General features: G+C 36.9%; 1 protein-coding gene across 1 annotated transcript in view; it reads right to left on the bottom strand.

The window, feature by feature from the left end:
* adam12b (ADAM metallopeptidase domain 12b) overlaps window positions 1-17285 on the bottom strand; it is a 117020-nt gene that overhangs the window by 38161 nt on the left and 61574 nt on the right. The window contains 5 exon segments of the mRNA XM_051868326.1: window positions 6608-6756; window positions 14285-14369; window positions 15743-15912; window positions 16186-16257; window positions 17139-17204. Coding sequence (XP_051724286.1) covers window positions 6608-6756; window positions 14285-14369; window positions 15743-15912; window positions 16186-16257; window positions 17139-17204 — 542 coding nt within the window.

The following is a 17285-nucleotide window of genomic DNA, read 5'->3' as shown; positions in this document are numbered from 1 at the left end:
TTGGAATGACAAGATGGTGAACTGTCCCATTTTGACAACATCAACACACAACATACTGGTGAACAACTTAAAATATCAACCCTGGCTTTGTACTTGAGGTGCACTTGAGTCCATCTAGGCATGATACATGTGTCTCACTTGTTGTATTTTCATAGAGGGTGTTCAAACACACACAGAAACACACCCTGATGACTCGTATTGTTTCAGCTGAGCTTGCATGTTACCCAATTATTCACGTTTCCTAAGCGTTCCGCTGGTCATTGTTAGCGTAAACCTCTCTACAGTACGTCACAAAATTCCAAACATGTTCAAATTTCTCTTTGGGAGATGTCAGCACAGCCTAGTTCTCGGTCAAACCATGACGACATCTGATATCATAATACACACACCCATGCAGAACAATTTGTTAAAAGAAAACACTTGTTGGAAAAACCTCTACCTACATTTTTGCAAAGCTCCAGAAACTTACCTAAACATACAATTTACTAGTTTCCAGCTGAAACCAGTAAAATGACAGCTGTTATTCCTGCTCACACAAAATATGATTAAAGGGGGCGGATTATTGATCAAAAACTGTTCCTGGCCTGGAAATAATTATGACCACCATTGCGCATGATTTGTAAACTAACACATTTTGACATTTGCATCACATAACCAGCTTCATATGCATGGCTTTTCTGATGTATCAAACAGGAATGAAAGTGAGGCTGTGAGGGATTCAGTGGCTTGGCTTGTACTGTTGTTTTTTTAATGTGTTTTTGAATAGTTCTGCTGACAAAACACTGCAAAAATATCTTTCCAAGAAATTTCAGTAGACAAAAAAACTCCAGACAACATGAAAATTGAAATGAATGAAAATTGTAAGTGATCTAGGAGCTTTATACATCTTTTTTACAGAGGATGCCATTGAAAACACTGTAAGTTTATCCCTGACAGCCTTGCTTTCATACCTGCCATGGCGCTATAGCATTACACTAACGGTGCAGAGGTCTCAGGTATGAGTCCCGTGAAACGCGAGCAAAGACTTTATATACAGAAAGATGATGCACTCGTATTAATGGGAAAAAGTGCAACGCCTAATATGGCGCCTCCTAAATAAAAGAGCCAATCGCCTACTGGTAAATTCATCGCGTCACTGCAGCGGCCGTTAGCTGCTCTAGCCTGAAAAATAAGCTTTTATTTAACGCTTTTTCAGCATGAGAAACCACATTTATGATACAGTTGTTGTCAGATTTCATTGGTGATTTCAAATATGAAATTTAATTGTAAGCTTGGATTGAACAGCTTTGGAGAATTTTATTTCTCCCCATTCAAAGAGATAGGAGCTGCACTTGCATGACTGAAATTAATAGTTTTCAGTCATGTGACTGGCACAGAGACCGGGCGGGCAAAACATCCATAGAACTGCATAACAGGCCTGTAAATTTTCCACCTCAAAAGAAAAAAACCAAAAATATGTTAATAAAATGCAAGTTTTGGGCATCCGTGATCCATATCCAGCAACTGCTGCAGTGTTTCAATCACTAAAAACAGCGAGACATTCTAAAACGCTTAACGTGAAAAACACAGAAAGTGCTATTAAAGTGATATTAAAAGACCAAATATACAGTATACACACTGATGATGATATACAGGCGAGATGAGCCCAGAATATGAACGCAATGTGTTAAATGGTTGTGTTTTCTTTATAATGGTTTTCTATGGAAAATCGCTTAAAGAGAAACTGTGTGTTTCATTTATATTCTGGGTTCATCTGCTTCCCTGAACATCATCAATAAGGTGTATATTGAATTTGGTCTTTTAATATTACTGTCTTACTTCATAAGTACTTTGTACAAACCTGGTAAAAATCACTGGCGGGCAATGGAGGAAAGCCTTGTTTTGCCCAGGGTTGCCAGGTCTGTGCAACAAAAGTAGCCCAATGGCTAGTCAAAAGTAGCCCAATGTGATTTTCTCCATCGGGTGGTCAAATTCTCCACTGAATTTGTACGTCTGGCAGGTGTTGGAGCGCTGAAATCATATGTATGGGGGTGGAAATCAACCCGTGGAAAACATTTTTACCCGCAGCAACAACTTAAAAGTAACCCAATTCCGCGGGAAAACTGCGGACATGGCAACACTGGTTTTGCCCTCCAGGTGGGCTTTCCTATAAGTGTGCGACGTCATGTGAAAACTATGAATAGCTGCCCAAGAGACGCTTCAAATATGGCCGTTGAGTGAAATGACTTACCTGAACGGGTCTTTGACACGAGTCACAATAAAATAGCTCAAAGACGCAAGCTAAAATGGCATGGTTGCTTCAGCAAATGCTTTTTTATTTCACGTTTACCTTTTGTTAACATCAGTGACGCCACAGGCAAGTTTTTCCAAGTAGCCTGTGTTGAATCCGTTACTTTTAAATCATATTTAAACACATTCTTGTTCTTTATGCACACATAATGTATACACACACACACACACACACACAGCCTAGCAGTCATATGCAATAACCTGCCCGGACAGTAGAAAAAAGAAGTCATTTGCATCTAGACATTTTCAAAACCCCATTCTGAGTTTGACCTATTAGAGCTGTTATGTTATCAGCGATAGGTGCGGAATGAGGAAATTAATGTCTGTTTAATGAGCCTCCTCCGGCGATGCAAACTGATTCGAAGTCAGGCTCTATTGTGCTGCCTGTCATTTAGTAGATAACACCGCCGTTTGGGATTCGGTGTGCCGCCACCACAATAAAAGGTGCAAGCGATACCCATTAAGCGATAGCATCTGATGTGCTCTTTCCAAAAGGCCATCTGACATGCTGGATCTTACGGACAAACGTTCTTCCCTCATTTGCTCTGTAGTAAAGATACAGGCCAAGATTGTGTGAGGTAAGCACTGTCTAAAGAAGTCAAATCACAATGTTTAACACCCTGCTGATAGCCTCATACCTCAAGCTGAGATATATGATGTGTTTGTTCTTTGGTGCCTTTGTAGAGTAAGTTAGTCCACCCTGACAGTGATTTCCAGTTTTGCTTGTACTGTACCTGTTTAACTGAATGGGGAAACACAGTAACAAAAGCTTGACTCCATAGGAATTTATACATGGAAATAATCAAAGAAGGCGATTAGCTCTTTAAACTAAAAGGCTTGACTTCCGTTTCTTACAGCTACCATGTTCAGCAATGCAATTTCCTCCATTCATTTTCAAACAAGTGCCTTATTTCTTCCTTATACGGTTGTTTGGCACGTATGCTGGCTATTGTATTTGGCTGAAAAACATTAAGAAGCCGACAATAACTTCCTGTTTATGCTTCAGGCTGAATTGAAGCAGATCTACGGTAGTTTTTAATTTTTATTTTTGTCCCTCCATCTTTCTTTGTTTTGTCTTTGTCCTGTCTGTCAGACTATCTTTTTCAGTCTTATTTGCAATCGTCTTTCTGCTGAGTTTCCAGCTCTGAATCTCCCAGACTGTATGTTTTTGTTAGTTTGAATCTGCAGATAGGACACTGGGGCTGAGAACTCACAAAAGCTGTCAAAAATAGAGAGGGAGAAAAAAAAACACTGGATGCAAGATCATGAATTTCTCATGTTTGAACTTGAAAATAGATCCTTGCAGAGTAAGAACAGCGCAACACATCCAGCAAATGCAGGAAAAGGGTTTTGAGGAACTGAATAAATCAGAGGCAGAATGTGTGCTTTGTTAAGGCCAACTTACAGAAGGTTTATTTAGCCAGTGAAAACAGCATGGAGACAAAGGATCAAACACATGGAGAAAATGAAAACTGAGAAAATGTTTTTTTTTGTTGTTGTTTTTTTATATCTGAATTGGTGTTTCATGGTTTTTAACTGATAAATAGTATTTATCTCTGAAAATTATTTAATCCTTAAAATAGTCATTAAACAATCCAATCCAATATTTTGGATTCAATGAGAGTCTGATTTATGATTTATGTTTATGCTTTGTTAAACGAACTATTTTTATTGCAGTAGATTTCCTTTTATAAGTTGTATGACTGGTTTTGCGACATAACCAAAAGCGGTTAAAGCTGCATTTATTTGATCAAATATGCAGTAAAAACAGTAATATGATGAAATATTATTACAATGAATTATATTAAAGTATTAAAAGTATTAAAACAACTGTTTTCTATTTTAAAAATGTAATTTATTCCTGTGATGGCAAAGCTGAATTTTCAGCATCATTACTACAGGCTTCAGTGTCACATGATCCTTCAGAAATCATTCTGATATGCTGATTTGGTGCTAAAAACATTCTTATTATTATTAGTGTTGAAAACTGTGCTGTTGTTTTGTGGAAACTGATCTTGTTCTTTAGTAAAAATATCTAAAAATCCTTAAAATAAGACAAAAACATTGACTAAGAAAGTGATGTTTTTTAGTCTATCTATGCATATGTTTTTTGTGTCTCTGAGACCGCGTGTGTCCGTGAGTTTCGGCCTTTAGGGTTGAATAAACTAAGGAAGCCTGTGTTTTTCCCATGGGAAGTAAAAAATAGGCCAGCATTTTCCTGACTCTGCAATAGTACAGCCTCCTCTGATACAACAAATTCATATGCACTGCCACCAAAGCAATACAAAACAAACGCTTTGACTTACAAACCCTACATCAACCTATCAGAAGTAGACACTAAACTCAAAAACCTTGAATGACGCTGCACTGAGCGATGTGTGAGGGGTTATTTTGAAAGGTGGGGACAAGCTTTGGCACTCCAGCTTTCTTTTAAAAGCACCTTCTTTTTAGAGAAGTGCCACGTCCTTTTAAGTATTCATCCATTGCGCTGCAGAAGAATTTGGAGCTATGAATATTTAAAGGAAAAAAAGGAAAAATGATGTCAAACTCTCCTCTGTACCTGCGGCTAAAATAGACGACAAAAACGCCTCTTGTGACAATAACCGGGGGGTGGCTTTAAAAAGCCCAGAGAGGTTTCTTCCCAGCATGTTGTCTTGTTGCCATATGAACACATAATGGGAGAATAGGGTTGTGCTGTTTGTTATGGCCGTGATCCAGGGTCGAGCTGCGGTCCAACAAAAATATCCCCTCTATGAGATAAGACAGCCACAGCAGAGAGATTGAAAACCGGTCACAGCTGAGAGCGGACAGATGATTACTGGTGAATGACATGCAATATTTCAGAAACCGCAGCCTTACTTTATAGACCGAAGGCTGAAAAAGCCACAAGTCTGATCCTGGAATATCTCAAAAACACTAGAAGGTAATGCGTGTCTCACATACCAAGAACGTTGCAAGGCTGAAAAAGTTAAAAAATAGTTTTAAAAATGTAATGATTGTGTATTTTTAAACAGATAATGGCTCAATAATTCATATCTAAAAAACAAAAAAAAACCAAAAAAACCCCCAAAAAAACAAGAGAAATCCCCCATAGTATACACTACTGGCTCAAAACAACCTGGCCAAACTGAGCACTCAAGGATGGCAGATTTTACAGTCCATTCCAATACTCCACCGATACATCTAAACGCCCCATTCCAACTGGCTCTCTGGTTCATCGTCTGATAAGGCAAACTGGCATAAGTGTAAGGAGAGAAATTTCCCATTATGAGCCAGCCTCACCTTATCAACCTGGTGTTTACCCATGTTCGAGACCAGTCACATGCTGAAAACCATTACCGTCAAGCGTGTTATCACCAGAAGCCAGACGACATCCGAATGTCTGAAATCCAAATTTCGGAGTGGACAAAGCAAGCCTTCCACCTATCTACAAGTTTTTGAGTTTCAATCCGAGACCAGCCTCACGTCAGCGATGACGTATGGGTATGTAGAGCAAATTCATCACTGAGAGATGGCTAATTAACCCCCGGTCAATAAGATGCAGGTAAACGGCTGATTACTCTCTTGTGTACATGAATGATGAGAGCTTGATTTGCCCGTTCCCCAGATAATGGGGCTCGTTGGAGACTAATTGAGCTGTAGAGTGATGCGTCTGCAGTGCATTTATACATCAAATCCAGACAGGTTACTCCACTCAGGAGTACAAGAGGAGGTTATCAAAGACTAGTTAGATCTTGATCTGTTCAAACACAGTGCTGGGTAAATTACTTAACTGTAGTCAGTTACTGATTCCATGTAGTTAGTAATGTAATAGATTACTCATTATTAATGTATTCTGATTACTTTTTAGATTACTTTTGACCAAACTCGTTTATCACATTGATTTGTATAGGATAACCTTGTACCATATTGATATAAAAATACAAAGAGAAAGAAAATATATTCCATTCTTTGTTATTATCAACAACATGAGGTGCATTAAATATTACATTATATTTAGTCACATGACTAGTGGCTGGTCTGTGTGTGCAGTTCCACAAAACTGGAAGACCTGAATGTATATAAGCAGCAGACTTTTATAGAAAGGAACATTTAAAATATAGCAAAGAAGTAGAATCAATGAATTATGAATAATTTACTCTTACTGTGAGAATAACATGTAATCATGTAATCAATAGAAAAGTAACTGTAGTCTGATTACGAGTATTTTAAAATGTAATATAATCTAATTACAAGTACTTCATTTTTGGAATCTGATGAATCAAAACCTGGTGAGTAATAATTCTGTAATCAACAAGTTTCTTTAGCACATACTCACCCTGTAGAAGGGGTCATGATGCAGCCGCCACGATCTACGGTCATCCTACAGCCGCATCCTCGCTCTGGTGTGTCGTGGTTCATTCCAAAATTATGGCCCAACTCATGGGCCAAAGTCACAGCAGCTCCCAGAGGATTGTCCGAGTGATCCTAGGAAAACACACAATGTCATATCATGTCTCAAACTAGTTTGTTTGTATTTATCTGTGTATTTTCTTGATGTATATTACTTTGTGCATTGTAAACTGCCACTAAAAGAGATATCAGTCCAGGGGAGTCGGGGGGGAATAAAAATCTAAATAATTGTTGACTAATCTGATGGATGTCTCTTCGTAAAACAAAAAAACAAAAACTTAAAGGATTAGTTCACTTTCGAATGAAAATTACCCCAAGCTTTACTCACCCTCAAGCCATCCTAGGTGTATATGACTTTCTTCTTTCTGATGAACACAATCTGAGATATTGTGTATTGTGTATCTCAGATTGTGTTCATCAGAAAGAAGAAAGTCGTATACACCAAGGATGGCTTGTAAATATCCTGCTGCATCCGCCAGACCGCCTTCAGTATTCCCCTTAGGAAGAAAGCCTAGCTGACGTCACGTCAGTTAAGCTTTTTCCGTAAGTTGAATAGGGAAGGTGTAGAGCATAGTCTAAGCTTTCTGAACTGCAAGAGGCGTTATGCTTTCTTCCTAAGTTGAATACGGAAGGCGGTCTGGCGGAAGCTAGGTATTTTACTTCATAACTTGTTAAATATGGATATTTTTTTTACACAAACGCATCGCTTCGCTTCAGAAGGCCTTTATTAAAATTTCGCCCATAAAAATTTGCCAAACAACAGTATATGTGACCGCACTTTTACACTGAAGGAGGGATTGAAGCCATATCTAGGGACCAGAATATCAGGGCAACACGGAACACCCTAGAACAACATGGAACACTCTAGACACTATTTAGAACATTTTAGCAACTGCATGGCAACACTCACATTTTCTTGCAAAAATATTTTAAATAAAATAAATTATAACTTTTATAAAATACCAGCCTGGTCTCATTGTTAATACGTAGGTATTAATACGTAACTTTCAAAGACACAAAACGTACATTTTTGTACGTTTAGAAAGGTGCTAAAACGTACAATATTGACGTAATTATGGCACTAAAACGTAAAAATACTTACGTTTTTACAGCGAAAAAACGTAAAATATTTACGTATCTTTCATGTCATAAAAATATATGTATAATTTCCATTTTATCGTTTTGTAGATAAATGTAAGATCCCTAAACCCCATCCCGAACCTAAACCTACCCATTTTATACAGAATGTTAAAAGAATAAAACACAAAGAACAGAAATGTGTAGGAAAATGACCATTTTAGTAAAAATATAACATTAAAACAATATTTTGAGCCACTAATCCTACACCTACCCCTAAACCTACCCATAACCATTTCTTTAAACTACCTACTGTTATAAATAAAAGAATGACAGACAAACAAGCGTAATCACAATAATTTATTTTTTGCGAAAATGTCAAAAGTGGTACCAAAAGTAGTTCAAATGATGATGAGTTCCAGTCACAGTCCTCTCTGGCGGTGATAGTTTTTTATAGGGTACAGAGCAGAATTTAACTTATTAATCCGTGAAAATATGATAAATTCGGCTTCTCTCCGTGAAGGCGCGCACTCATTTCAAATGTCAATCCACTGAAACACGGCATGTCGCAATCTGTGACGAAGCAGGTGAGAACCAATGAGCGTTCGATATCAGTGCCGTAAACCATGTCGTAACGCTTCTCGAGGGTGGCGCTACTTTCAAATTTGAATCATAACGAGCGCGAGATTTGACTTTGACGGTCGCTTTTGCTGAGAATGAAGATGAAGATCGATGGATAAAGGGCTGAATTTGGATCTGTTCCTTACAAACATATGGATTCTAAAGATTGGGAGTACAGTGAACAAATAAAATGGATGTGATTTGTGAATTTATGTTGTGCTTTGGTGTATCTTATGGTTGTATTGTCAGTCGCTGCATAGGAGAAAACGCCTTCTGTGTCTCACAGCAAACAAACTAAATATTACAAAATGGTTAAACAATTACAGAAATTTTATTCATAAGGTTTCAAATTGTAGTCTTGTTTAACATGTAATCCTCCGAAACGAGCAGCACAAGTCACGAACAGAAATGTTATTTCATATTATGTAGATGAGTAAACTGCTTTCAATAAATTCGACTAAAAACATCGTTAAATCATTAAAGCCACGATTTTAATATTAATACATGGGAATTCATATACATTCACACTTTACGTTACATGATTTACGTTTTTTTTGCTGTTAATACGTAAGTATTTTTACGTTTTAGTGCTATAAATATGTCAATGTATGTTTTTGTGTGTATGAAAACGTAAGTAAATGTACGTGTGGTAGAACCACAATTTACGTAAAAATACACACGTTTTCTCATGAGATCACGTTGCAGCTACAAATGTGCTAGAAAAAAGAACAGTGCCAAAGTTTTAATGTTTACACAATGCTTGTGTACCACAATAATGTTCAAATAATCTTCATGTAGGGGCTTTCTTCATACCAGACTGAAAAAAAAAAAAAATGTAATAGCTGATTAATATTGTATGATACGTGAAAGTACCAGCAGACAGCTGTTATTAAATGTCTTGAAGGGTTGTAGATGCTCCTATGAATTTTTATCCTTTCTCTTTCAAACTCACTCTTTTAAAATCTCTTTCAACCTTGCCATAAAACACACATACAAGCACTTCTCTTATTCTCCTTCCTCTATCTGTTCTCTTCATCATCTGTTCACAGAGAACAAAGCAGAGCTTCAGCATTATCCATTTCAGCTGAGGTGAAGAAAACCTCCCTGCTGCCTCACGAACGTGACCTGGTTACCAGCAAACCACCTCTTATAACCCAGAAACACATTTTTTTCCCCCTTTAGTTTAGCTGCCATCTTTTCACACAACTACAGCCTGACTGCTTTTTTTTTTTTTCATTTCACTGTACATCAAAATGCCATTTCCTGCTTTGATTACAGGGCAAGGAATATGACAGGCTCATCTAAGCTTTCAGTGCCAACGGGTGATATTTCTCTGCTTCATTTCATTTATTCAAGATCTATAGGGTGCCACTGATGACCGTATATTCTGAGTATGACTGACTTGCCCCTCTCTGAGCATAATTGCAGACTAATACAGTGGTTAATGCCGTGGGAAATCCAGACTTTACTATTCCAAGAAGCCACTACCAAGCTGCCACATTGAAACATGGTGCCTTTTTAGTGGTAACAGCCATATTTAAGTGCTCTAGTGTTTTCAGTCAAGTTAGTTCCAGATTTTATAGGGTATCTCCTATCAAAGAAATTCCCAACTTTTGGATTCCTATAATCATGTAAGATGTGCCCATTATGGTTTGTCCAAATTTGTTTGCACAAAGTTCATATTGTTGCATTCAAATCTTCTTAGACAATTTTAAGCTGATCAGTCTTATAACATGGTACAGGATTCATTTTCAGTCTCTGTTTGCCGTATGTTAGTGCATAAGGGAGAGACGCACATATGAAAACAAGACTCTGAAACCACAGCAGCCAATACAGAAATACATCAGTCTGTGTACAGTGTGTCTTTTCCTAAATCAAACCTCTGTTCTTCTTCTTTTTCATGTCAGTTCTGTCTCTCTCCTTTCTCTCTTCAATGGATCTGTTGATTTTATGAAGTAACTTAAAGAAATACTCTTCCCAAAAAATGAAAATTGGCAATTTTTATGCAGCTGTTTTCCATACAAATGAAGTATATTGTGTGAAAATAACCAACAGAACTACAGAAATAGTTCAATTTGTGTTACATATGCATGGTGCTTTACTGTATTTGGTAGAAGAAACCAAACAGCAACGGAGGGTGAGTAATTGATGACAGCATTTTCATTTTTGTTTGAACTATCCCTTTAAGATCTTAATGGAAACCATTTATCATACAGAACCACAATAGTTTGTAACTCAGACCTATGGCTAATGACTTCATCTCTGTGAGGCCCTGTTTAGAAGAGAAAGTTTGTTACAGTGGCATGGATGATAGATCTAGTCTAATAAAAATGTAAATGCGTGTTATTTAGTCATACAGCAGCAAAGCAGCAATAAATGGCTGAAAAGGTAGTGCTGCATTGACTGACAAGCAGCCTCTGGGTGGTTAAGAGAAAGTAGACTAAATCTGCATGACCTTATAGAGCTGAAATTCATGTGGATTAATGAAACTCATTTTCATATTAAAGGTACGATGTGCTACAAGATCATGGACTACAAGAACATAAACAGCCTCTCTGCAGCTGCACTGCACTGGAGTCATACAACATTGAAGCATTACTTCTACTACTAGAAGCATTACAATAAATATAATTTATATGATATATATGTGTATTACATGTGGGTGCTAAAAATATCGCACAACGCAGGGGAATAACATACAAATAGTTTTTAATCCACAGGAATTCACAACCACTTAACTCAGACGAGACCTTAGACGAGACCAGTCAAAGAACTGAACAAAACGGAATATATATAGACAGACTAAATGAGTAAATTAATAGGACAACAGGTGAATGGGATAATTAATCAAGGGTACGAAACTGGCACACACTAGGAAACTAGTGCTGTGTTCCAAATCGACCCCTATAACCTCATTCACTGTTCCCTACATTAGTCCACTAATACAGTCCACTTGAAGGAGTGAATGAAAACGAGTGAGTGAATTCAGATACTGAGTGCGCCGGAAGGGCTGCCGCTTTTGCATAGTTTATGCTTGCTATTTAATAATCATTTGAAACTTAGCAAACTGGCAGCTCCAGTAGTAATGAAAAGATTTATCTTGAACTCCGTCATGAAAACTAGCATGTATAAACCATAATTAAACAATTTAATAATCAAGTAAAAGTGAATTTAAACCTCTATGATATTATGCTGTAACCACATTGGGAAGTGGATGGATGGATGGATGATTCAGCTGCGGGCAATATCTTCTGGTCAGACGCGGGAATTCATTCTGTGCACGGTGCGACTCTCACAGTGCATTATGGGTATTCTCTGTTGAGTGTATATCGGTTGTACACTTATTGCGGTGCATTGTGGGATTGAAAGAGTGCACTCGGTAACGTCCACTATGGTTTTGGACACCACTACAAATGGCTGTCCCATCCAATAGTGCCCTATTTAAGGGTATAGGGGACAATTCAGGACACAGCCTAGGTCAAATGACAGGGCACACAGGCAAACAGGAACAGGGAAAACAGAACTAAAACACAATGAAACTAAATCATTGCATCTAAAGCATACATGTTACAATATATATATATATATATATATATATATATATATATCGGGCGTTTCCTCCGAGGAGGCAAGGGAGGCAGTTCCTCCTCAAAAAATTTGGATAAGAAAATAATCCATATTACAAAAATAAAACAATGCAAATATTAAAGTGTAAATAAAAATAAAAAGTGTACAAGTCATAAGTTTTTCTAAAGGAACACTGTCCAACAGCAACACCCGCAGGTAAAGTTACAGCGGGAGTGCGCGTTTCTCGTGCCTCCCTTGAGCTCATAGAAAATGAACAGAGCTCCTAAAGCAGTGGGTTTTGTGGGGGGTAATAGAGAATGAATGGGGGAAAGTCACGTGAGAGGAGGCAGTGCCTCCATCATGCTATGATTGGATATGATTGGTTTGTGTGATAAATCCCGCCTCTTGTTTAGATGTGCGTTCCGTGCGTCAGTCTGAATGAACAAAGTGATGGTGTCAATAGGAAGACTAATTTAAAAGTAAGTGAACAGCTCACCCACTTAGATATCACTGCTTTATGTCACGTCAAAATCAAATGTCAAAAAAACCTGAAAACATGATGACTGCGGGGATTTTAGTGAGCAATCAGCTTGGTCAAATTAAAGACACATCTTCGAGTCTGTGAATGTTTACTGAGCATGACTGATGATCCGAAATAAGTTGACTACTGAAAAGAACAGCTGAAAATCAATACACAAATAAAATATATTGTTTATCCCTCTATGGTATGGTGTTGCCTCCAGGCAACATAGTCTATTTTAGTTTGTTTTTAATAAAATGAGACTTTTAAATGAACTTTTAAAAAATAAATTGATTCAAAATTAATGAAAATGTTTATTGATATTGTTATATTGTCCAATTTTAAGCAGGAAAAAAACACCACAAATAATTTTTTCCTCATTGATATCATATTGTGTATCATAGAGGGTTCTAGTTATTATTTTGGAATATGTAAAACACTAACTTGATGAGATTGACTTTGTTTTAATTAATAGAACATTAATTATATATATATATATATATAAACACACCAAAAAGAACAGCAATGGGTTAAAGGAGTGGAGGGTCTTTCAAGAAAATCATGAATAAACCAAGCAACACATGATAAAAAAAGACAGGGATTTAGTAGTCTTTCTTTGAGTCACTACACCTTTGCTTCTTCTATATATCACACAGTCTAACCTGCCAAGGCAAAAGCCATGAAAATGTGAATGACTGAAGCTAAAAAAACTGAAAAAAGGAGCATGGTGGTGAAAGCAGTAGTACTGATGACTGGTGGGTGCAGGGCAAACAACCAAGATCAGTGTCTATTGATCAGCTGAAAAATTCTGAAATTAAAAACAAACAAAATCAGATTTAATAAATACGGGCTGTGTGGGATACAACCTATACCATAAAGGAATAGTTCACCCTAGAATGAAAAGCTTTCATTATTATTATTTATTTATTTATTTATTTATTTATTTTTACCCATGTGCCATTCTAAACACATATGACTTTTTTTTTCTGGAACACACACACATTGGTGCACCTATCATTATGAGTACATTCCATAGGCGTAATGGTTTTTATACTGTACAAACTGTACATTCTATCCTCCTACACTAACCCTACCCCTAAACCTTCCCATCACAGAAAACTGTCTGCATTTTTACATTTTTAATAAACGTTGTTTAGTGTGTTTTTTAAGCCATTTTAATTATGAGGACTCAGGAAGTTTCCTCATAAACCACATTTACGTTGTAATACCAGTGTAATACACATCATGATACAAATTTGTGTCCTCATAAATCATATAAACAAATTCCCATTCACACCGAGAACGATAACTATAAAGATCACTATAATGATGACTATTAGTGTCCACACCAGCGGACAATATCATTCTGTTTATTATGCAGTTATGTCGTCTAGCACTTTTAATGCTCGAGCTCTTTAAAGCAGGCTGGATTCTGATTGGCTGTCAATGTTTTTATAGTTCATCAGCTGCAAAAATTGTTCTGAAAGTGATTCCAATGATATTGTTTCTCATTATAGTTATGGTGTGGTGCTATTCTTTTATATTTAGAATGATTTTTAGAACTAAATCTTTACCGTTATCATTACAGTTATCATCCTTGGTTTAAACAGGCTTTTGTCCCCATGGAAAAAAGTATGTACCAGGTTGGGAACGGCATGGGGGTGATTGATAATGACAGAATTTTAATTTTGGGGTTAACACTCCCTTCAAATTTCAATGGTTTTAAATAATGAAAGTTTAAAACAGCTGGATGGTTGTGCAGCTCAGTGTGAATGTGCTAATTATGGGACACAGAGTGTGTAATGATTGATTTCTCACCATGACAATGCCTCCTGACTGCTCAGCGGTACACATACTCATGATGGGAGCCATGCCTATTGTGGTGCCCTGGAAGTACACCCCACTGCCATAAGAGAATGAAAATGTGGTTAAATTTATGAAAAAAGAAAAGAAAAAAAGAAAAACAGCCAAATAATAAGACTAAGACTAATACAAAGGCTATGTTTAGAATAACAATCTACTATGACACCTGCTGAATTAAACATGCAGAGGTCTTTTAACAAATGTAGCATACTACTGTATGATAATGCTTTCCTTTTTTAGACAATAGCCTGACTTGGTTATGCATTGCTTCCCCTATAACCTGATTTTGGTATGCAGATTTTTCAGGACTCTTTGATGAATAGAAAGGAATATTTTTGAAACAGAAATATATTTAAATGTACATCTTTACTGTCTTTTTTGATCAATTTAATGCATCCTTGCTGAATAAAAGTATTAATTTCTTCAAAAAAATCATATGGAACCTAAAGTTTTGAATGGTAGTGTATTTACAGCACAGTACATAGTTTAATCTGTGTTGCTAGAGCACAAGTTGGTAAGAAATCAGATATACAGTAGTTGGGGAAAGTTACTTTTAAAAGTAATGCATTACAATATTGCGTTACTCTCTAAATAAGTAACTAATTGCATTACTTAGTTACTTTTAATGAAAAGTAATGTGTTACATTACTTTTTCATTACTTTTTCTCACCTGGGCTGGGCTTGCTTGTTTGTTTTTTAATAACAACAAAAAAGTTCTATTTTTGGCAAATGTTTAGGCCCTTTCATGCCAAAAGTGAAATGAATAAATCTCAGGCTGAAGGAAATGCATATTTACACCTGTACAGTAGAGGGCGCAGCTCAAACAAACCTTTCAGTTGTGCTGATTAAAGAAGAATAGGATACAGAAGAAGGAAGTTCAACACTCTTATTTCTAAATCTAATCTAAAGTCATTTTTGCTTATTAGTATAGTTGAATTAGATAATTGAATTGAAAGACATTGGTTAATAAAGTGAGATTAAATACATAAAGTATATTTGTGTAATTTAATATAGTTAATCATTACAGGTTTGCATAAAATTCTGAGATTGAATTTCACTGTTTTTATTCTGAGGAATACTGAATGTTTTCGTGCAATTGAAATGAGTAAATGCATGTTCACATTTAGTCTAGAACTACAATAACCATCATGTTCACACAGCACACACAACATCTCTTTATTTCTCTCAACATGGGGACAGGAGAGCTGTCAGTCACTAAATGTGAAAAAGTAACTTGCGTTACTTATTTGAAAAAGTAACAGATATTTTGTTGTAAATTTAAAAGTAATGCGTTACTTTACTAGTTACTTGAAAAAGTAATCTGTTTACGTAACTCAAGTTGTAATGCGTTACCCCCAACACTGGTTGCCAAAGTGTGTTTATGTGATAATGTGAGTAATATGGGTGTGTTACCTAATAAGTTGGGCGTTATCATGTGGACGCTGTGGCAGCAGTTTAAGTTTTCTCCAGTCCAAAAACTCATGCAGGGTTGTGAAGGGGTCTTGGGTAACTGCACACTTATCGGCATCACTCCACACCTCCAGTCCCACCAGAGCTACACGAATGTTCAGCACTCTGTAAAACTGAGAGAACTCATAACATCAAACCCTCTATTTCTTCATAAACTTGACCCCATACATCTGTTGACAAAGAGATACATCAATCCATCATAATGTCTGTCTGGACATCAATCAACTTATAACCTAAAAATTCTCAGCTTTTTTTCAAAAGAGGGCTCATTTAAAAGCTCGTCCTTTACCTCCGCTGTCCTACATTCATCTCTGACAATCAGGCCTCTATTTTAGACTTCTAATCAAGTGTTCCTGTTCATTCGAGCGAAGAATGGCATTTAATACCTTGTCCACATAATTGGCGATCTCAGCAAGCCTTTGCTTAACCTTCTCCACATCTTTTCCTTGTTTCTGGAACTGATAGGGAAAGAAATACATAAGTGAGATGAGAGATATACTGAAACGAGTATAAGATAGTAGTCTAGATGGATTTTTAAACAATCTGACAATATCTTCAACTGTCATTTGTAAGGACATAATCAGAAGTGTGGCACATTCTTAAGAGCACTCAAAAGTCATCATTACAGTAGGGTGGAGGCACTGAACAATAGCAAGCAAAGTAAAAAAAAAAGAAAAAAAAAAAGAGTGCAACTTGGAGACAGGTATGACAGGTTGCAATTTTTGGTCCAGCATTGATTCCCCTATCAGATAAACGAAATTAATATAAGGGATAAAAAGCCTTTTTATTTAAATAGTTTTGCACGAGAATTGAATTAGCAGGGAGAGAATGAAGAACGTCTCGTGTTACTCAACGTAACACCACAATCTCTCTCTCTCTCTCTCTCTCACACACACACACACACACACACACACTTTAGTATACAGACAGCTGTGCTGATAACATGATAGCTTTCTTCTTGCCCAGTTTCCTTTTCCCACATCCAGTGTTCACTTCATACACAACACTTCCTGTTTCCTGTCTGATCATTTGGGAGCATTGCCCTACTTCCTGTCAGGTCCCACCCTCGGTGACCTGCTTTTGGATTGGCCTACTAAGGTAAAACAAAGAACCAAAACTTTGCCATAACCCAAATACTGCACAGTACTTAACCAAATACAATTGGGTATGACTGCACGTTTCCCTTGATTTTTCTTTCTTAACGTCTAATAGATTAGAACTTGGTTGAGCATGTATGAACATAAGGTATTGTGATATCTGACTGACACTAGACAAAAAACAACTTTTTAACTTGCACCACAATATCTGTCAAACCTGTTGTGTTTCTTTGTTGTCCTACCTCTCTGTTGTCTGCTACAATGATGAGCTCCACATATTTGGTGGTCTTCTGAACATCCCGTTTATGCTGCCAAACATAAAAGAGCACATCAACCCTTGTAATCAACCCTTCATTACAAACTAAACACACCAGAGAGTCCACCAGAGT

The sequence above is a fragment of the Ctenopharyngodon idella genome, chromosome 17 (genome assembly GCF_019924925.1).
Source record: "Ctenopharyngodon idella isolate HZGC_01 chromosome 17, HZGC01, whole genome shotgun sequence".
Classification (NCBI taxonomy): domain Eukaryota; kingdom Metazoa; phylum Chordata; class Actinopteri; order Cypriniformes; family Xenocyprididae; genus Ctenopharyngodon; species Ctenopharyngodon idella.
The sequence above is the reverse complement of the archived record's forward strand: the minus strand, read 5'-3'. Positions and strand labels throughout refer to the sequence as shown.